This window comes from Labeo rohita, chromosome 9, assembly GCF_022985175.1.
Source record: "Labeo rohita strain BAU-BD-2019 chromosome 9, IGBB_LRoh.1.0, whole genome shotgun sequence".
Classification (NCBI taxonomy): Eukaryota; Metazoa; Chordata; class Actinopteri; order Cypriniformes; family Cyprinidae; genus Labeo; species Labeo rohita.
Window position 1 is genome coordinate 1807153 of NC_066877.1, and position 23476 is coordinate 1830628.

Consider the following 23476-nt stretch of genomic DNA (forward strand, 5'->3'; position numbering starts at 1 on the left):
CAACAGCTCCGCTGCCGTCGGTCGGCCCCCTGGAGTTGCTTCACCGTGTCTCCTTCATTCCCTCCGGCAGTGATACGTGACACCTTGATGTTTACACCACTTGATATTTTATATACACTCTTAAAAATAAAGGTTATTTATTGGCATTGACAGTTCCATGGAGAACCTTGAACATCCATGGAACCTTTCAAATGCAGAAGAGGTTCTTTATAGTCAAATAATTAATGTTTTGTTTCTACGGAATGATTATTAAAATTACTTAAATGTACTAATTAAACTATGTCCTAATCCTGGCTTAGTTTAAGCCTAGTATGTAAAACCAGGCTGATATGTCACAAATCAGATTATTGTTTTTTCATTACAATTCTGAGGAAAAAAAATGTCGGAACTGCAAGATATAAACTTGCAATTCTAAAAAGAAAAGTCCAGACTGTGAGATAAAAAGTTGCAATTGCCTTTTTTATTTCATGGTTGAATCACAAAAACAGAATTGCAAGGTGTAAAGTCAGAGTTCTGAGAAAAATGTTAAAATTGTGAGAAGTAAATGTACAATTCTGAGATATAAACCCTTTTTTCTGAGAAAAAGTCAGAATTGCGAGGTGTCAATTTGCTTTTACAACTTCATAACTTACAATTCAGAATTCACAGTTCTGAGTAATATTTTGCAATTATAAGATATACACTTGCAATTGTGAGAAAACTAAAGTCAGATTTCAGTCAGAAGAGATAAAACATTGCAATTACCTTTTCTATATTGTGGTGGAAGTAAGCTTCCATAAATTTAAACCAGATTTCTTAGAGCTTTTTCCTTATCATCATCTTGGACATCCTTATTTGTCAGTGGCCCCTAAAACAGGAGAACTGTAGCAGTTCCGAATGTTTACAAAGAACTCCAGCCTGTTTAGTTTACTTCATCTTTTCCTTGATTATTTCTTGTACTTGATTATTATCATAAGTTTGATTTGCTTTATGTAAACAGCCATTACAAAGCATAATCAATAGCTATGAACACAGCATGAATTTCTGGAGTCTACCATCTTGCAAGTCACAGTGACTGATCGTCGAACACAAATGCCTGATTGTTATTGAATTAAAAGTTGATTTATTTGGCCAAACAGGTGTTTGGACTGATTGATGTAATGGGTGCCATCTGTGAACTCCAGACCGTTGCCTTGAGCAGCTGTATCCTGTGATGGACTCGTCACGCAGGGCTATATTTATCTCATCAGCCTCTGTTAATGTGCGTGTGAAAGAAGGAAGCTGTTTTTAGAACATGCACTGGACGCTTTAATCAATGTAGCAGAAACAAGAACTCATTGACGCAATTGTTTGCTTGTTTGATTATCACTGTATTCACTTGCAAACACGCAACCACATTTACCATGACTGTAACTAGAAAAAAAGAGGTCAGATGCTTTGTGAATGTTTCTAAAATTAAATAAATTATACTGTAGATACTGTTTGGTAACCATGAGAACAAACATCTGTGATGTTGTGCATCTAGATACGCACCTGCATGAAAGAAAAATCACATATGAGATTTTTTTAATGTTTCTCCCTAAACAGCAGTGGGTTAGGGTAAGGGGAAATAGAGACCTTTACTTCTCAAAAATAGCCCAGTAATCTTATCTCCTCAAGAGTTCAGGAGAACATTTATAAAGTGCACGATTTTAGAAGTTATAACTCTTTAAAGAGGTTTTAGAAGAAATCCAGCTCGCTAGATCCATCAGTTCTCATGAGCAACTCTTAAAACAATATATAAATAATATTTTAAATAATTATCTTTCTTTTTAAATATTTTGAATAAAATAATACAAATAATAATAATAATAAAACATTTTCTTTCAGGGTTTAGTTTGTGAGTGATTGTGTCTGAGTAATGTTATTGGTAAAACACTGTCCTTAAGGATGAGGATGGAGTGTCTTTGAATCACTTTTGAACAGAAGACCAATGCTGATTGATCACTCTCTCTTCATATGCCCATGAGAGTGTATGAGCAGTCACAGGCACTGAGCATTAGCCTGTGTGTGTGTGTTTCCTAAATAACTGCCTTTCTAGGTGTCACATCAATTGAATAGACTAATGAAAACAGAAGCTCACTTGATAGACTCTTGATCATAGACTCTTTATTTATTTATTTTTTCTGTGCTCTGAATGGATTGTGTGTGTTTGTGTGTTGCAGGTGATTGACTGGATAGAGAATCACGGAGAGGCTTTCCTCAGTAAACACACAGGTGTGGGCAAATCCCTGCACAGAGCCAGAGCCCTCCAGAAACGCCACGATGACTTCGAGGAGGTGGCACAGGTGAGACAACAACCGCATCCGATCCGATTTATCCAAACCAGATCTAGTCAAGGCAGTCATCCACTGCCAGACAAATCCACATCATTCTTATCTAAACCACTTATTTTCAGTTTGAGACATTCAGTTTGACCCACCCAAAACCAACCAAATAAACAGTTTCTCAGGCAGTGTGTGTCAAGTCAATCAAATCACCTCTATTTATGTAGCGCTTTTAACAATACAGATTGTGTCAAAGCAGCTTTACAGTATTAAATAGGAAATAGTGTGTCAATAATGCAAAAGGACAAGGGTAAACACTCAATTTCATAGTAAAGTCACACTTTATTTTAAGGTCCAGTTCTCACTATTAACAAACCATTATCTATGGCTTTTGCCTTAATAAACTCCTAATTTGCTCATTATTAATAGTTAGAAGGGAGTTGTTAAGTTTAGGTATTGAGTGGGATTAGGGGTGTAGAATATGGTCATGCAGAATAGGTGCTTTATAAGTACTAATAAACAGCCAATATGTTAATAATTAACATGCTAATAAGTAACTAGTTAATAGTAAGAATTGTTCCCTACTGAAGTGTTACCAATAGTAAATTGTGTATTCAAACATTATTATTTAATAAACAACACTCATATAATAAATAACAACTTGATAAAAATGATATATAAATATAATAAATTGCACATAATACAGTTTTTATTTCAACTTTTTAACCATATAGTTATGTTTCAACTTCAGTATGTTAAACATTTATACTGGTTGTAATGAAGACTTGTTTTCATGACAGATTTATTGAAAAACACATTAAATGATAAATACAACAGGTTAATTAAAAATGTAATGAATATGTAATATAGTGTGTATATTTAGCAAAATGACTAACAAACTCTGAGAAGCATTAATTTAACTTCAGTTAATGATTTTGACCATCCAAAACTATTTTGAACAAAACCAAAAATAGATTTTCAGCCAAATATTATCGGTTACCCAGCTTTCGGTGCATCACTAGTAAATAGTTAAGCTATTGATGAAGCGCAGCTCACAGAGAAGTCAATTTCAAGCCAAACAGTTTTCTGGTAGTCAACCTGGCGAATCCACTTGACCAGTTTTTTTAAAAAAGGGAAATCTTTTCTTCCTCACATGAAATTGCCAACCACGGTTTGCAATTAAAATGACTAAATTTTCCCCAAGAAAATTCACACTACTGTATGAATTCCAGTAAAATTGAATCACATTTTTACACAGGGTCACCTAAATGATAACTCTTTCTCCATTTTTATGTGACATCTAGGCAATCTGAAATCTGACAAAAATCTTAATCAAAGCAGAAAAAACTTGGATTTATGATAATAGAATTAACTTACAATTTATGTTATTGTCATGCTCTTCGGTATCTCAAACAAAAAGTTGAATGTCATGACATGAACCATGTAAACCTTTTTACACGTTATAAAAACATGACTTACTTTCCACGTGGGCTGATAAACGGAATTCCCAGAAGTTGTGATTTCGGCCAGCCCTTGCCATTTCTGTGTGCAAGAGCCAAATGGCCATTAGCTATGCTGTCTGAGACTATACAAATCGACCGTCGGAATGTTTTTATGCAGAACACAAACGTTCGTTGACAAACGAAAATTCTGATTAACATGGAAGAGATGTGATTTATCGCTTATCACGATGTGCCTTGTTTGGTCACAGTCTAACAGTACAATTAGAATCAGATGCTGACAAATGTAGGCTTGAGTCTTGTGTGTCCCACTAGTACACATCTGCTGTGACTTCTGCCATGCAAATAAACCTTTCTATCATAAGCCTTTCCCATAATGCACAAATCTCAAACAGACCCCACTAGCCACAAGAAGACAATCTTCCGGATAATTACAGGAAGACTCTTTTAGTGCCTGTCCCTTTAGTGACATTTTTATCATATTATGTTGTAAAGATGTCAACATATGCAGTGGTGGTAGCACAGCAAACACAAGAGCTTTAGAGGACTGTGCTAATGGAAGTGTTTTCAGCCCACTTCAACTCCATCAAATGAGCTTCACAGATGGTTTCCTTTACTGGATGGGCAATGAGTTCAGAAGATAAAGTATACTTTGTCTATAAAGCAATTTCCAAATGCCTCACTGTTATAGTTCATCTGAAGTACTTGTAAGTAACTTACAGTAGTGACAAAAGGAGGATAAAAGTGTGACAATTCACAGTAGATGTGTTTTGTTGTTGTAAGCTCCTCTCAGGAGAGAGATGTGTTGTAACATTGGTCTCTTTTTGGGGGGTTGGCAGAGAGATGTGTCTTTTCAGGCTGTTGTTTCTACATTGCACACAAGACAAAGGCCAAGTAAACATGACTGAATGCTGATTGTACTGGAGAGCAGCCACATGCCTCCTTCATACTGTATTGCTGAACAAAGAAAGCAATTGGACTACTGGACTGATTCTTGCAGTACTTGTTGATTCCTTTTTGATGGCTAATATAGAAGTTACAATGCATTAGAAGCATATACTGTACACTTTTAGTTCACTTATAACATTAGTTATGGTTTCCAACACTGGTATAGCAGTAATTAAGTTTTTCATGACTATTTTACACCACATAACATTAATACTTCTATATGTAAATAATCTCTATTATGATTGGATACCATGTGCGTTCCAGTGTCATTTGTACTGTTTTGCAACAGTTGAGTTCCCAAAGTTAAAATCCCATTAATTTTCTACGTGGTGAAACTGATTTTTAGCCTTTCAAGACAATTAACTCTGACATTAAGTGATGATATACACTACCGTTTAAAAGTTTGAGGTCAGTAATTTTTTAATAAATTAAATAAATCAGTTCTTTTATTTATTAACGATGCATGAAACTGATCAAAAGTGACAGTAAAGACATTTGTAATGTTGCATTATAAGAAATATTTCTTTAGCAGCACATCAGCATATTCAGATTATTTCTGAAGGATCATGTGACACTGAAGACTGGAGTAATGATGCTTTGATCACAGGAATTTTAAAATATATTAAAGAAATGAGTTATTAGAAATAACTAGACATTAGTTATTTTACAATTGTTATTATTTCAGTTATGTTTTATGATCAAATAAATGCAGCCTTGGTAAGCAAAACGACGTTGATCACACTTTAGTACTATTAACTACAACTTTTACCTCAATAAACTCATAATTTGACTTATTAATAGCTAGTAAGGTAGTTGTTAAGTTTAGGTATGGAGTATGGTTAAGAGATCTAAAATGTGTTCATGCAGAATAAGGCATTATTATGTGCTTTACAAGTACTAATATAACAACAAATATGCAAGTAATATGAATGCTATAACTAGTTAAGAACTAGTTGTCTCCTCAATTAAAGTGTTCCCTAATAAAAAAAAAAAAAAAAGCATTGATTTTATACTTAGTTCAAGTCTATTAACATATTTAATTACATATTACTCGAGACTTACTAAAAATTGCAATTAAATTTTATTTGAAGCACTGCTTGTGCGCAATGCACATTTTTTAAGATTAAGCTCAAAATATGTTTTAATGTCACTGTTGATGAGGATTGTATGATATTTAAATATTTTGCATTTAAAGACCAATATTATTTAAAGTGTACTTATAGTATACTTGCAATATTCCACTTTAGCACAATCAAATATACTGAAGTATATATTTAGTTGGACGTCAGCACTACTTCCACACAAATTAAAGTGCATTAAGTACAAAAATAATGCACTTAAAAATAGCCATAATTAAGTTTTCATTACTGTTTTACACTACTCTCTGACCCTATGTTTTTTTTTTTTTTTGTTTGGTTGTTTTTTTTTGCTGCTGTAATATTAAGACTTCTGTATGTAAATAATCTCTATTATTATTGGATAACCTCTGCGTTCCAGTGTCGTTTGTACTGTTTTGCAACAGTTGAGTTCCCAAAGTTAAAATCCCATAAATTTTCTACATGGTGAAACTGCTTTTTAGCCTTTCAAGACGGTCATTAGCTCTGACATTAAGTGATGATATACACTACCGTTTAAAAGTTTGAGGTCAGTAATGTTTATATATATATATATATATATATATAATCTATTAATTATTTTATTTAGTAACGATGCATTAAATTGATCAAAAGTGACAGTAGACATATGTAATGTAGCACTGATAGTGAGAAGAAACATTTCTTGAACTATACTTGGTATAAAATCAATGCGTTTTTTTTTTTTCTAGTGAACTTTTTACTAGGGGACACTTTAATTTAGGAGACAATTCTCAACTAGCTCTTTATAGCATGCATATTACTTGCATATTGTTTGGTCTATTAGTACTTGTAAAGCATATACTAATGCCTTATTCTGCATGAACACATTATAGATCTCTTAACCATACTCCATACCTAAACTTAACAACTACCTTACTAGCTATTAATTATTAATTATTATGAGGTAATAGTTAATGGTACTAAAGAGCGATCAGAGTTATTCTTAGTTATTGATAACTAGACATTTTAGTTTAGCAGACTTTAAATATACCAGTTTAGTATACTAAAAGTGCAACTGAAGGTTTTTTTTTTTATTATTTTTATTTATTTATTTTTTTTTTTTTAGTGGTAGTGTTAATTTTAGCATTTACTAATGCATTATTAAAATCACATTAACTAATTAACTAAACATCATGTGTTTGACATCATTAACAATGACCCTTGTTAAACTGTGTGGTTTAAATGACAGAGATGTGACTATGTTTGGGAAACAGTCATGACTAGCCAGTTAGTTTCTACAACAATGCATCGTACTATGGTAGTTAATCAGCAAGTTTCGTATGAGTTTTCGTATGGGAAATGTACCCCAGAATACCCTAGCATGACAGCAATGAGATTTGCAGAGAAAAGTGCCATTTACATTTTCTTCAGAAAATGTTAAAATCTAACTACTCAAAGCTGTCGTGTAAAAATTAGATAAATTTGAATTGAATTCCCACTTTTTGTCATCTTAAATAGGATTAGATCCTGCTGAACTCATGTTTGTTAAACAAAGTGACATTAAATACATTTTACATAGTAATCTGACAGCACACAGAGGAGATGAAGATCACTGGACACTAAGCCCTGCCTCTCTCATTCACATAAATCCCCTAGGACGAATAATCCATAATAGCCAGGATGACAGATCGCGAGTTTCAGTGTCATGAGAAGGGCCCGAGACAATCTGACTCCGTCTAAATAAGCCAAAGGGATTTGTTTTGGCTCAGCCATTATTGGTAACCAGCGAGACATATGCAGCTTTTGTTATTCTGACATCTGCTTATCAGACACATAATATCCAAGAACAGACTGACGAAGATGAAGAGATGAGAAAAAAACACCTCTAGACACTTTCAGGCCACACGCTGATAGAATGATGGAATTTATGTCTAATTTATAATATATGGGTATATGTATGTGTATATGTATGTGTACCTGGTATTTATCAGGTTATGGGGACCTAATGTCCCCACAAAGATAGTAATACCAGTAAATTTTGACCTTGTGGGGACATTTTGTAGGTCCCCATGAGGAAACAGGCTTATAACTCATGCAGAATGAGTTTTTAAAAGTGTGCACAGTCTCCTGTGAGAGCTAGGTTTAGGTGTAGGTTAGGTGTAGGGCAATAGAAAATACGGTTTGTACACTATAAAAACCATTACGCCTATGGAATGTCCCCATAAAACATGGAAACACAACATGTGTGTGTGTGTGTGTGATAAAGAAAAATCAGGAATGCAGCATATATAATAGATTTTCAGTGCTGCTAACCTCAAGCTAATCCCTAATATATTTTAAAGCAGTAATATATCAGTTGATGTGGTAAAAACAGTCCGCTAGTTCTCAGGCTTTCTACTGTAATAACATTACATAAGTTTATGGATTACAGTATATACAGAAAGCAAGGGAAAAATAAAGATTCACTTAATCAGTCAACTTATCTAATCAAAGAAGGCACAAAAAAAGATAATACTGATAAAATAATACCTATATACCATAATAATACCATAATATTACAGAATTGTATGTACAGTGTTAACCAAATAAAAAAAAAAAAATGCAGGGAACAGCTAAGACCCTGATCTCAAAGTCCATGTGTATGTTTTTTTTTAGTACGAATAAATACTTATATTTGAAATATATAGATTTAAATATGTATTAGGAGCCAAGCACCGAAGGTGCAAAGGCACCTATTGTATCCGTTGGCATTCTTCTTCTTCTTCTTCCATTTCTTCTTCTGCTCTTGAGTCTATAGAAATGCTTATGGGAAAGTTGTGTAATTTGGCACACAGATAGAGAACAGTCTCAACATTAACCATAGCAAGTTTGGAGTCTCTAACTCAAGCTCTCTAGCGCCACCACTCTGAATCCTTGGCTCATGTCAAGTCAAATGACACTTAAATGTAAAATTTGTAAGGTCAAGTTTTTTAAAACTATTTTTTTTTTACTCGTCCTAGACGGTTTGTCAGATTTTTACCAAAATTGGCTCAGATCATCTTTAGCCCATGCTGGCAAAAATGTATGGAATTCAAGTTGATTAGTCAAACAGTTCTCAAATAACACCCAAACGATTTCTACGAAAAGCCAGCAAAAATGGATGTGAGGCTATATCTCCACTAGGGATGTCACAATACTCAATATAATATCGAACTGCTCGGTACGACATCCACGGTTCAATACGCGCTTGTGAACTGTGGTTTTTCGGTTTTGCATTTAAATAACTTCTTTGTTTTATTTCTCTCTGAATTTGCTGTGTGTGCCCGCAATTTCACCTGCTGAAATGAGGAAACGCTTCCCCACAGCAACACAAGCAGAGCATCTTCCATTCTAATGACATGCAATGATAAGCCTTTCTAAACCTGTTGTCCAACAAAAGTTACAAAAAACAAAAGTTAAATAAAAAAACATTATAACTTGTTTTTAATTCACAACATCAGTCGAGTGTTTGAAATAACTTCCTTATGTGATCTGACGTGGATTCCTATCACAGAATGAGGCAGACAATAAATTCTATACTCATATTCAATGTATGTCGATTAGCAATGGCTTATGAAAATACCAGAGATGGCTTGAAGAACACAGATAAACCATATATTATTAAAGACGAGTGTTTATTGTCCTTACGTTTCGTTATTCAAAACGTTTATCGTTATATCAGCGCTACTTCTTTGACGCATGTTTTTGCACGAGGGCGCCCTCTGACGTCCAGTATGAATGAAACCCATTTTATTTTGCGTAAAAATCGAAAAAATAATACCTCTGTCAAAAGAAAAATTAAGCTGACATATGCTAAAACACACTTTTTCTAGTGTACAGAGGTTTACGGGAGTATTTTGTTCATTTGTTCCAAAAAAATCCCCACACTGAAGTGGCAAGATATCAGAACCGAACCAAACCCGAAAACCGTGGTTAAAAACCGAGGTACGTATTGAACCGTGGACTAACTGTATTGTTGCATCCCTAATCTCCACAATGGTTTGGCGTATTGAGACCAAACTTGGTGTGTGTTATAACAATCATGACCTGAGGCTATCTGCACAGTTTTGGCACAGTGCCACCTAGTGGTCAGGAAATATGAAAAATGCCTCTTTTTGCAGATAACATCTGAATGGTTAGGCCAAAAATCACAAAACTGGTCCCGTTAGATTCAGTGAAACATGCCGAGTCGAGCCATGTCAGCCGTTTTTTGGGGCAGCTCCACATTTTGGCCAAATGTAATAAAGAAATTTCAAAAAATGCTAATGAAAGTGATCTCAGTGTGCTCCTTGGGTCATGCAGAGAACATAGATACCAATTTTGCCATAGTCAGACGAACTTCTTGTCTGCCATTCTGATTTATGTTGAAAACCTAATTCTACTCCTCCTAGAATTTTCACCAAATTTGACTCAGATCATCTTCAGACCATGCTGGCAAAATGTTATGGTTTTCATGTTGATATGGAACGGTTATGATTAACGCATCAACAAATTTACTGGAATGATGCCAAACTGCGATTGAGACTGTGTCTCTGTAAAACTTTGTCATATTGACACCAAACTTTGTATGTGTATTTTATTGTAATACATACTCTAAAAATCTTTGCTTTATTTACAACTTATTTACGAAATCAGTGTTTAGAACATCTAGAATGGGGAACCCTATTGTTGGTTATTTACAATGACCATTATTTATATATCAGATCAAATATGAATGTGGATGAAAATATCAAAGTATCTTGACACTCTTAACTATAACTAAGTGTACATTAGTCAGTGATCTATTTAGAAATTTTGAATTAATTATTATTTTTTTATTTATATTTAAATGTAATTAGAATGTCCTTAGTCAGGATATGTGGCATATATTAGCACACAAAAAAGTGTGAAAAATAAAGTTTATGATAACAGTCTAACAGAGAGAAAATAGCACTGATCTGTTATATCAGCAGGGTTTTATTCGTGTGGACTCAGCCAACATTTGCCAATAAAACAGATTAAATCTCTCACAAGAAATGCAATGTTGCAACTGTGTGTTTAATGAAGGATTGAAACCCTCCAGAGCTGTAGATGTGTTCTCGTTCTCCGCAGTCACAGCAGGTGAATACACATGTAATTATCTCATGTTAATTAGCCGACCTCTCCTGACATCGCCTTACCTTGTGTCTGACAGTGAGGAACTGGGTGAAGATGCTCCTGTCCCAGCAGCCAGTGCTATTCATTTGATTTTGGCTATGTTAGGACCACAGGGGGGATAATCCATGATAATTGCTTGTTCTGATGGGGTTTGTGCTGATTGTAATGAGGTGATGTGTGCCAGGATGGAATAACCCACTGCATTCGTCCTACAGATGGACTTATAATTTAACTCATGAGGAAAACATTTAGAGTGATGAGGGTAATTAATCCTGTCATTCATTTAGTTGATTTCCTTGTGAGGCATTCAATGTGTCCTGGCATTTCAAATGGGAAACTGTTAGTTTTCATTTCCCTTTTGTATCCTAAATAGACCTTTAACAGGCCATAGTATGTATAAGTATATACAGTGTTGCTTGAAAGTTTGTGAACCCTTTAGAATTTTCTATATTTCTGCATAAATATGACCAATAAGTTAAATAGATTTTTTTACACAAATTTTAAAAATTGACAAAGAGAACCCAGTTAAACAAATGAGATGAATACCTTGTCAGCGTTAAATATTTGTGAGTTGCAAAAGTATGTGAATCTCTAGGTTCAGCAGTTAATTTGAAGGTGAAATTAGAGTCTATCTGTCCAGAAGTGTTTTCAGTCAATAGGATGACAATTAGGTGTCAGTTTATGCATTGTTTTATTTAAAAAAAACAGCAATCCATTATAGTCTGATCATGTTTGTGGAAGTGAATCATCTCACAAACAAAGGAGATCTCTGAGGACCTCAGAACAAGAGTTGTTGTTGCTCATCAGGCTGGAAAAGGTTAGAAAACCATCTCTAAAGAGTTTGGACTTCACAAATCCACAGTCAGACAGATTGTGTACAAATGGAGGAAATTCTAGACCACAGTTACCCTCCACAGAAGTGGTTGACCAACAAAGATCACTCCAAAGCAAGATGTATAATAGTTTCCGAGGTTGCAAAGATCCCCAGGGTAACTTCTAAGCAACTAAAGGCCTTTGTCACATTGGTTAATGTTGAAGTTCATGAGTCCATCATCAGGAGAACACTGAACAACCATGTTGTGCATGGCAGGGTTGCAAGGAGAAAGCCACAACTCTCCAAAAAACACTGCTGCCTGTCTGCAGTTTGATAAAGATCATGGGGACAAGTCAGAAGGCTATTGAAGAAATGTTTTGTGGACTGATGAGACCAAAATATAATTTTTGGTTTAAATAAAAAGTGTTATGTTTGGAGAAAAAAAAAACACTGCATTCCAGGATAAGAAGAACCTTATCCCATCTGTGAAACATTGTGGTGGTAGTATCATGGTTTGGGCCTGTTTTGCTGCATCTGAGCCAGGATGACTTGCCATCATTATTGAAACAATAAATTCTGAATTATACCAGCAAATTCTAAAGGAAAATGTCAGGACATCTGTCCATAAACTAAAATCTAAAGAGAAAGTGGATCATGCAGCAAGACAATGACCCCAAGCAGACAAGTCATTCTACCAAAAAATGGTTAAACAAGAACAAAGGTAATGTTTGGGAATGGCCGAGTCAAAGTCAGGACCTTATTCCAATTAAAATGTTGTGGAAGGACCTGAAGCAAGCAGTTCTTAGGAGAAAACCCACCAACATCACAGGATTCAAGTGTTTCTGTACTAAAGAATGGGCTAAAATTCCTGCAAGTCGTTGTGCAGGACTGATCAGCAGTTACAAAAAATGTTACCTGCAGTTATTGCTTCAAAAAGGGGTCACAACAGATGCTGAAAGCAAAGACTGACATGCTTTTGCACCTCGCAAATATTTAACGCTGGATCATTTTTCTCAATAACTAAATGACACAGTATTTATTTTTGTCTTGTTTGTTTGATTGGATTTTAAGGAGTTTAAGGATGTTTTGCGTCACATATATGTAGAAATATATAAAATTCTAAAAGGTTCACAAACTTTCAAGCAGCACTGTATATGTATATACATTTTACAGTATAAAATACAGTAAAAACTATATTGTTGTAAAATTTTAAATTCCTGTGATGCAAAGCTGAATTTTCAGTATCATTGCTCCATTCTTCAGTGTCACAGGATCCTTCATAAATTATTGTAATATGCTGATTCGATGCTTAAGAAACTTTTCTGATTATCAGTGTGAAAACTGTTGTGCTGCTTAGTCTGTAACTGTATTTTTCCCTATTCTTTGATTAATAGAAAGTTTGAAACTACCTTTAAACTACTATATATCATATTTCTATATATCATTAGAAACTGTTTTGTGACTTAATTATCTATTTTACTACAAAAAATAAGTAATGCTACAAAAGAAAAGAATGTAATCCATTTACCATAATGGCAAATGACAAACCACTTACACAGGTGCTAAACTGAATTGAATGAACATTGAACTGAACTGAGCTAAACATTGACTGTTGTCTTCTGTAGAGCTGAAATTAAATTTGTGTCATAACTGATTCATTTTACAACAGTAACACTGTTATTTGCCTGTATGTTACTGCGAAGCTGGTTTGAAACGATCTGCACTGTATAAAATCCTATATAAAATAAAATATTGTGTCAATATCTGCATGCCAACATTCTTTTTAAATGAACATTTGTTGATAAAGCTTTGCCTTGACTTCTGTCTCCCGAATCAGAACACCTACACAAATGCAGATAAACTCCTGGAAGCGGCCGAGCAGTTGGCCCAGACGGGCGAGTGTGACCCTGAGGAGATCTATAAGGCGGCGCGACACCTGGAGGTCAGGATCCAGGACTTCGTCAGAAGAGTTGAACAAAGAAAATTACTGCTGGACATGTCCGTCTCCTTCCACACACACACTAAAGAGGTAAGACTGACACACATACCAGGTGGATTACAGAGGAATGCTGGGAGGTTTTCCTGAGCAGTGCCAGATGTGCTCGAAGAACACGCTGTTTACCCCTCCAGATGCCAATCAGGCCCTTGTGTGAAATGTTAAACACTTTTGCCATTACGCAATTCATTACGTGTTTAAGGCACGTTGCTGCAGCAATCAATAGCAGTGATTATTAGTGATTTATTATGCAGTAATGTGACATCACACTACATCCATCACCTCATGCACCCTGCGTTTGAGAAGGACAGAGAGCGTAAATATGTTGGAGGGTTAAGTGGCACAATCCATCTTTCTGGGGTGGTTTGGTGCTGCGCTTGTCTCATGGAGCTGTAGCGTGAGCTATAGTTTTGTTGATGTATGGCGATTGTAGGAATGTGGTTTTCTCATGGCTGCCTCTGATGTGCTGATATCGCTCTCTCTCTCTCTCTATGGAGACTAAGATCTTGTAAAACACATATTTATTTCCAGGTGAATAATGACACGCTTACTGTAAGTTTATAGTATTTGCAAAACAAGTTTTAGTAAAATGTCTTTAAAAGAAGTCACTTATATGCACCAAGGCTACATTTACCAGTACTTGATAAAAATTAACATATTTTAAATGGTAGCATTTTGAAATATTACATTTTAAAACAACTGTTTTGTTATGTAATTTATTCCTGTGCGGCGGCACTGTAAACCTAACAAATGGCCTGATGTCCTAACTTAATTTACAACAATTGGACGATTTTAATTGTAAAATATCTGTACTATTTGCATACTATCCCTTTGTTACTCAGAAAACCCTAGCTGGTAACACATTACTTGTTCACTAGTTACTTATTAGCTTATTAGCATAAAATAAAGTGTGACCCCTAGTTTGATTGTTGAATGTTATGAGTACCATGGAGTAAATTTTGAAATTGAGTGTTATTTTATGTGTTTTTGCACACGATTAATATAAGGCGAGATCTGTTAGTGTTTAATGTTCTGTTATGTTTGGTTTTAAAAGGGTTTCTGTTATGTCTGCATTTTTTGAGGAGATTACCATTGTGCTTAGAAATAGAGCCTGTGGTTAAGTTGAGGATGGGTCAATAAACATAAAAACTATAGACTGCTTTATTTAAAAAGCATCAACTGCAGTCTCTCTGTTGGTTATGTAAGCACATGCATGTGTGTTATTGCTAACTAGTTAAAGCACTTAATTTACTGAAGTAACACTTACTTAGTCTTTTTAAGGCTGTTGGTTTGCATGGTTTTATCAAATAAATTGGATCTGAATAATTCTAAGTTGCAGTAAATGTTACATTAGTTAGCTCAACTTGAATAAATGAGCTATTTGGAATACACACCTAGTATATTTAACTTAAAACAAATTAGTTGTTTAAGCTAAAAGTGTTTTTTTTACTTTACATGGCTAATTAAATTTCACAGTGTAACATTACTCCAGTCTTCAGTGTCACATGATACTTCGGAAATCATTGTAATATGCTGATTGGCTGCTCAAGAAACATTTTCTTATTATTGACACAGTTGAAAACAAACTTGCTGCCTAATATTTTTTAGTATAAACTGCAATATGATTCACTTTTTTTTTTTTTTTTTTTTTTCCTTTTTTAGCCATTCAACATTACAGTATAATTGAGAGCTATCAATTTGAACATTTATTGGACTTTTAAAAATAACTTCGGTCACACTTTATTTTAAGATCCAATTATAGCTATTAATAAACCCTTAATTAAAGACTTTTGCCTCAATAAACTCCTAATTTACTGCTAATTAACAGTTAGTAAGGTAGTTGATAAGTTTAGGTATTAGGTAGGATTAGGGATGTGGTTCATGCAGAGTATGTGCTTTATAAGTACTAATAAACAGCCAATACGTTAATAATAAGTATGCTAATAAGCAACTAGTTAAACAGTGAGAATTGTTCCCTACACTAAAGTGTTACTACAACTTCTAATTTAAGTGAACTTAAAACAAAGTTCACATAAACCCATTATTTACCTGTGCACTTCAGCAAGTAGGATATATACAGAAACTGAATAAAGTTATCAGACACTAAATGCTAAATTAAACTGGGTTATTCGGTTATTTGGCTGCTATTACTTTAAGAGAATTGAACACAGCGCGGATCTGACACGTATGCTCATAGTTTCATTCATGCTTTAATATGAAATAATACAGGCTAGAGCGCCAACAAATTTTTGCGTGCAATTGAACTTTTACTAACATATGGCCTGAAAACATCTCATCTGACCGCAGTTCACTGTTGTTCTACAAGAAACATGTCTTAGGTGCTCAGAGCTTGCACTTTTATAATTTCATCATACACTGGGTCATCATAGACATAAAATGGGTCTGTTTTTAACATGCACATATGGTTAACATATTTAAAAGTGCTTAACTGTGATTTTTTTTTCATATGGAGTAGCATGTAAACAGAGATATATTTGGCAATTTTTATAACAATTTTATCATAGAATTTTTTGATAATGCATGCATACAATTTTAATGAAAAACATGTGTAATAACCATGTAATAAGTCAAATAGATGGAGTTCTAGTAAGTGATACATGTGTAAGATTCAGAGTTGCTTGTTAGCTGCTGAATGTGTGGATTCTTTGTTTGGTTAAATGTGTTACAGTAGTGTTTAAACCTGACACATTCCATTTCACAGCTGTGTGTGTGTGTGTGTGTTGAGAATAAAAAGCGCTACATTATATGAGCTGACACTAACATCTGAGGTTCTTGGCTAAAGGAGGTTCTCCTGCAGGCCAAACGTTTACAATGTTTCACACTGGCCTGGAGAGTTTCTGCACCGTCCTACTGAAAGAGGTCACCACACAGGCCCTTGAAAGTGCTCTGGTTTAGCAGCACTCCAGAAACACTTCATTTCAGTCGGAAAACCCACACACACTCTAGAGATCGGTGTGAGGTGAATGTAGCCTCCGTAAATGGTTTAGACAGAGAACAAACTCAACAGGTATATACCCAAATTTAGCAGTTGTATAATATACCTTGATAGTACACATATCTATTTGATGTTTATGCTAGATATTTAGATGGCACATTTCTTTAAATAAAGATATTTTTTAAGTGGGTGTTTATATGGGATTTCAAGTTGCAGTGGAAATAGCCCTATATTTTTAATCTTGTTGTTCAGCCGCAGTAGTCTCAGCAATCTGAAGTATATTTTTAATTCATATTGTGACCAGATTAACCGAAGATACAGTTACTATGGAAACCACAGGAATGGCAAAATCACATTCACCACTGTGCTTTGTAACTGTGTTAACCCTTTAAGAGAGCCAAACAAGTGTGTAGTGTGTTTGAAACAAATGTAAAGAGAAATGAATTCCTGAAGTGTCATGTAGGCCGTGTTTATTTCTTTAAGGAATATCTGTATGTCTTTGCTGTGCGGTTTGGTTAAATGTATCCACTGTGTTTAGCTTTACTGTAATGTGGGCGATTTCCTGTATTGTAAAACTTGTCATATGCATAGCTGTTCAGAGATCTTGTGTATGATTCATATGAATAATATTCCTGAGTGTGTCTCAAGCCCCTGTTGGGGGAATCATCTATCATGAGTATTACATCCTCCTGTAGAGCTGCTCTACGCCTGCAACATGTTAAAGCTAAACATGACCAGCCTCCTCACTGTAGATTTGGAAACGCCTTATTCATCATTACAAGCTCTCGTTCTGCATCTGGCAGAGCTGATGTTCCCACGCTCATGGAAAACCTGGAAATGTCAGGGATTGATTATAAATTCTTAAAATGTCATGGGAATTCTATAGTATTTTTTTTTAATCTTATCAGATAATCACACACGTCATGGCAATTCATTGTTCAAAGGTGTAAACACTGTAAAGAGGGTTTATCAAACATGCCTGTGTGACTGATATTCTCTGGTCCTGTTCAGTAACTTCATCCATCAGCAAGATTGGCTCTGTGAGTTGTTTCTCATAAGCAAATTAATTATGCACACAATTATTTCAAAGCATTCTTATTCCACCACACGAAACAGTGAGAATGTGTTTACAGAGACTTTTGAATGCAGAACAACGATGACATTCGTTTATTTACAGAGGAACCGCAATCGTGGGACTCACTGCATCACTTCGGTGCATTTGCTAATTCTTAAAGGTCAGCACAGCAGTTAGAAAACAAAATGCAAACAAATCATCATGACAAAAGCTAAAAACATTTTAGCAGTTCTTACAGTTCATTCATGGAAAATCAGACAAATGATCTCTGTTCTGCTCATATCTAATGCTGCATGTGTTTTCCAAAAGGTTTGTTTGTTTGTTCGTTAGTAGTTTTTTTTTTTTTTTTTTTTTTTTTTTTGGAAACAGTGAAACATTCTAAACACATTAAGAATGTTTGGTCACACTTTAGTTTAAGGTCCAATTATCACTATTAACAAACCATTAAGTTAAGTTAAGACTTTTGCCTCAATAAACTCCCAATTTGCTGCTTGTTAAAGGAGAAGTCCACTTCCAAAACAAAGATTCACATATAATGTACCCACTCCCTTGTCATCCAAGATGTTCATGTCTTTCTTTCTTCAGTCGTAAAGAAATTATGCTTTTTGAGGAAAACATTTCTGCATTTTTCTCCATATAATGGACTGATATGGTGCCCCGATTTTGAACTTACAAAAGGTTTAAATGCGGCTTCAAATGATCCCAAATGCGGTTGATCCCGTTATTTTTAAAATATGATTTAAATACTTTTTAATCTCAAACGTTCTCTCCCTGAACTCTGTGTATTCTGGTTCAAGACAGTTAAGGTATGTCGAAAAACTCCAATTGTATTTTCACCCTCAACTTCAAAAATAATTTCAAAATCATCCTACATCGCTGCAGAAGTACCAACCCAGTCTTTGCAACGTGAACATGCAAAGAAGATCAAACACCCTTAACAAAAAAGGTAAAACAGCAATATAGGACCATTTTGAGATTGAGGGAGAACGTGAGATGGGAGTTTTTCAACTGTCATGACACATCCTAACAAAAACAGTCCAAGCAGAGTAAGACAAGAACATGCGTTTGGTATTAAAAAGTATATAAATTGTATTCTTTTTATTAAAATAACCGATCGTTACACTACATAAGACCCCTCTTTCTCTGCTGGGATCATTTACAACCGCATTTGGGATCGTTTAAAGACGCATTTAAACTACATTTTGGAAGTTTAAAATCAGGGCACCATACCAGTCCATTATATGGAGAAGAATGCTGAAATGTACATAATTTCTTTACGACTGAAGAAAGAAAGACATGAACATCTTGGATGACAAAGGTGTGAGTAAATTATTTGTAAATTGTTGTTCTGGAAGTGGACTTCTCCTTTAATAGTTAGTAAGATAGTTGTTAAGTTTAGGTATTGGATTAGGGATGTAGAATATGGTCATGCAGAATATGTGCTTTATAAATACTAATAATCAGCCAATATGTTAAGTAATATTCATGCTAATAAGTAGCTAGTTAACAGTGTCTATACTAAAGTGTTACCTAATGTTTAAATTGCTTTCTGTTTCAAATAATTTAAACGCTAATAGTAAGAACCATAGTAATAATTGAGCAACAATTACTGATAATAATAGAGCACCAAATCTTGGAATATTAGCATATTAGATTGATTTCTGAAGGATCAGACCAGCAACCTTTCTTTACTGACCTGAAAATACAACACCAGACAGCACTCCAGTGTTTGGGGGGGAATTTTGTTCTGCTTTTTAATGAACTCTCTGAATCATTTCTATACTGTTTAATCTTTTAGACTGAAATGTTAAAAATGGAAGCAGCATGAGAAATGAGAGCATATATTTCCAGCTGCTTTCTAATATTGGATTCAGGACAGATTATTGTTAGATGAGCATTGCAATCTGTGCTGACAGGTCACTCCATCTCTGAGTCTGTAGGAGAGTTTAGAAACTTTTTTAGGTCTTTGCAGGAGTAAGTGTGTTTCTGTGCTTATATATGGGTCAGGTTTTGGCTCCGTTGTGCATATTAAATGTTAGTAAAACAACTCAATAAAATGTAATACCAATAATGTCTGTAATGTAAAAGTGTAAGAAGGTTTGGAAGTTATGTAATAATTAGGAGGAATATCATGAGGAAATACTATCACTGAAAGTCTGTACATGTGTTAATGTGTTCACATATGTGTGTTTCAGTTGTGGACATGGATGGAGGACCTGCAGAAGGAGCTGCTGGAAGAAGTTTGTTCTGATTCAGTTGATTCGGTTCAGGAGCTGATCAAACAGTTCCAGCAGCAGCAGACGGCCACACTGGAGGCCACACTCAATGTCATTAAAGAGGGAGAAGATCTTATGCAGCAACTCAGGTATCAGTACACACATAGTTTAGCTCGTGAGTTTACATACAAACACTTTCCAAAATCTCAAAAATGCAGCACAGGTATTTAACACATATTTACATATTTTGCAAAATAGAGAAAATAACTTAATTTACACAAATTATCCTGTTCAAATGTTTACATACCCTTGGTATGTAAACTTGTACAAACTTGGAAAGGCAACAGTCAGTTTTAAGAACCAAATGTATCTAAAGTTCAAACAGAATTAAAGATATGTAAAGTCAGTTATATTTTGTCATGTTGGATGAAAAAATATCTGTTTAATGGCCTCATTCATACATTATTGTTACATGTTCTTACTCTAACAATAACAGTAAATTATGCATAATTACAAGTAAACCCTAAGCCAAACCCTAATCTTAACCCTATAGCAAGTAATTATGTGTGTAATTAAATTATAACACAGTCACCTTAAAATAAAGTATACCCAGGTATTATCACCTTTTTATTTAAGGTTTTGCAAGGGATGTTTGGATATACTTGTATGGACTTTCCATTCTCAGTAATATTTCCATCATCTTTGCTTTATGGGTGCTTCATTACCGGAGGCACCTGAGCCATCTGTATATTGCTTACAAAAAAATGTGTAGTTACAGCAATGGCTTATTGAACTTTTCTTGCCAGCCAAACTTTGAGTTTAAGAGCCAAACTGACAAGTGTGTTTACACTAAATACGCTTATAATTGAGGTCTCACAGGCAAATATGGCTCAATGCAATGTGTTAATATGTAGGAATTTCCTGTATTTTGTTTTAAGGTCAATGGAAATGTCTATAAACTTAACAGATATGTCCTGGCAGAAAATTAGATTTTGTTCTTACATTGCAAGCGTGCACCATCATGAAGAAGTGTTTAAATGATATGCAACAGTAACACGGTTTTGAAAGTATAGCCATAACACTAAAACATTACATATGTTGGAATGATACTGGTGTGATAGTCCTTTACCAAAGCCATCTGTGTAAAGTTATATTCAGGCAAAACAGACAATTCCAGTGATAAGAAAACAGTTTGAGAAATAAATGTATGTAAAAACTGCCCCATGCATCAGTTGTAAGTGTGTTAGTGCAAACATGTTTCCAATTTAAGTCTGTTATTTTTTATTTAATGGACTGTCATAGATATGATGTTTCTAAACATTAAGTTGTATTTCAGACAGAATATTTCTTTAGTATAAGTAAATTGTTATTGTTCTAGATTACCCTAACCCACACTCTTAACACATTAAGTTGTGTGTTGCACAGAGATTCAGCGATGAGCAGTAATAAGATGCCTCACACGAGCTCCATCGCTCACATCGAGGGCGTCCTCCAGCAGCTAGAGGAGGCCCAGGGCCACATGGAGGAGCTCTTCCACGAGAGGAAGATCAAACTGGACATCTTCCTGCAACTACGCATCTTTGAGCAGTACACCATTGAGGTGAAGTGTTTGTGTTTGCATTTTAGATTAATTTATTTGAAATCATTTTCTCCAAAGTTTTATTAAACATCAACAAATAGTTGTTGATCTTGAACCAAAACAACTGTCTCTGAGATGATAAAAAATATTATATGAAAAAGCAAATAAAACACTCATTCTATGAAGCACTGTGAATAAAGAAATCAGCAGTGAACATAAAGAGAGAGACTTTCATGATTATGTTTCTTAACACACTTAAGTGCATTATAAAAGTACACTATAATGCAGTGTCAAATGAAATGTTTTAGTGCACATGTGTACAAGTGCACAGGTGTTGAAGTGTTCCTCCTGTCCTGCAGGTAACGGCAGAGTTAGACGCATGGAATGAGGACCTGGTTCGTCAGGTAAATGAGTTTACTGCAGAAGAACCCAGTCTGGCTGAACAGAGACTCCAGCGGCACGCGGAGAGAAAACTGGCCATGAACAACATGACCTATGAGGTCATGCAGCAGGGTCAAGACCTGCATCAGTACATCATGGAGGTCCAAGCTTCAGGTGAGAGAGAGTGAAAAGACTACAGGTGAATTCACACTGGAAGCCATTAACTCAATAGTGCAAGTTGTTGTACTATTAGTGCAAGCAGTACTAGTAGTACAAGTTTTTGTACTATTGGTGCTCTTAGGTTCTCACCCACAGGCCACCCACAGTTAATTCACTGACCACTGCACACAAAAATGACCAGGGGCTAGATTCTTGAACATCTTCTTCACAAGTGCAATTCTTGAAGAATTCTTGAAAAAGTTCTCAAATGTTTTTTAAACTCATTAAGTGAAAAATTACAGGCTTTGGTGTTATGTGATTGTATGGTGGTTCTTGCCAAAGACTCTGTGACAACTCAACCCAAAGGCTGCCCTTTTACGCTGCCAACAGACCACGGTCATAATAGTGTGCACACTATTGTCATTAGCCCCCTTCACACAGTAATACTAGTAAATTGCTGTAAAATTACTGCAACAGCTTTACCGGTAAATTCACAAATGTGCTGTTTACACAGGCAATGACGTTCCATCTTTTTTCCAGTAAAGCATCATTCACACATCAATTTCAAAATACTGGTAAATGCTGTGACATCATTAACTGGAAATTAACTGAAGTGTTTGTAAACACGGAGGGGTTTACGCGGTCATTGTTTTTAGTGGTGTTTTTATTTTTGTGTCAAACATTCACATTCATGCAGAACTCTTGCCCAGAAACATCATATTAGATGAAATTTTATTTGACTTCCGTAAACAGCATGGAGTAAATGCGTCATCTGCGTCAGAATGTTATGATTGGCCCAGAGTAGATGTTCTACGTCAGTGTGTTCTGAACAGTGTTTATGTGCTGTATATTTTAAGTAGTTATTTTTACAGAGATTGTCTCAAGGTGAAGTGGTCAGTTGCGTTGTACTCTGTTTTTTCTTTTGTGTGTGTGTGTGTGTGTGTGTGTCAGATTAGCTATTATGTAGACATAGCTAGTATTATATTGTAATGCTTAATCACTACAATTAATTTGAAACAAATCAACAAATTCATTACACATCTTACCGTTGCGCCCAAACTGGAGGTTATCCTAACTTTATTGTAAGTTATTTACAATTATTTTTAAGAAGATTTTTCAAGAATTTGAATTTATTTTAAGAACAATCTTAAGAAAAAAAGATCAGACCATTCTGAAAAAGTACTTCTTGGCATACTTAAAGGGGTCATCGGATGCAAAAGGGCAAATCTCCCCTATAATGATAGAAATCCATGCAGTGGTTTTTAATTAATCTGTAAAAATAATATCCCCTTTTTCAAATCGAGCCATTCTCAGATGCCTGTCAGTGTGACGCCATGCCACGATAGTTGATTGACATGAGTGTTTTACCTCAGATCA

General features: G+C 34.9%; 1 protein-coding gene across 3 annotated transcripts in view; it reads left to right on the forward strand.

Moving 5' to 3' along the window:
• kalrna (kalirin RhoGEF kinase a) overlaps positions 1–23476 on the forward strand; it is a 211187-nt gene that overhangs the window by 106870 nt on the left and 80841 nt on the right. For all 3 annotated transcript variants that reach the window (XM_051120073.1, XM_051120074.1, XM_051120075.1), the window contains exons 10-14: positions 2184–2306; positions 13575–13766; positions 19960–20129; positions 21406–21580; positions 21919–22114. In XM_051120073.1, coding sequence (XP_050976030.1) covers positions 2184–2306; positions 13575–13766; positions 19960–20129; positions 21406–21580; positions 21919–22114 — 856 coding nt within the window. The remainder of the gene's footprint in view (positions 1–2183; positions 2307–13574; positions 13767–19959; positions 20130–21405; positions 21581–21918; positions 22115–23476) is intronic.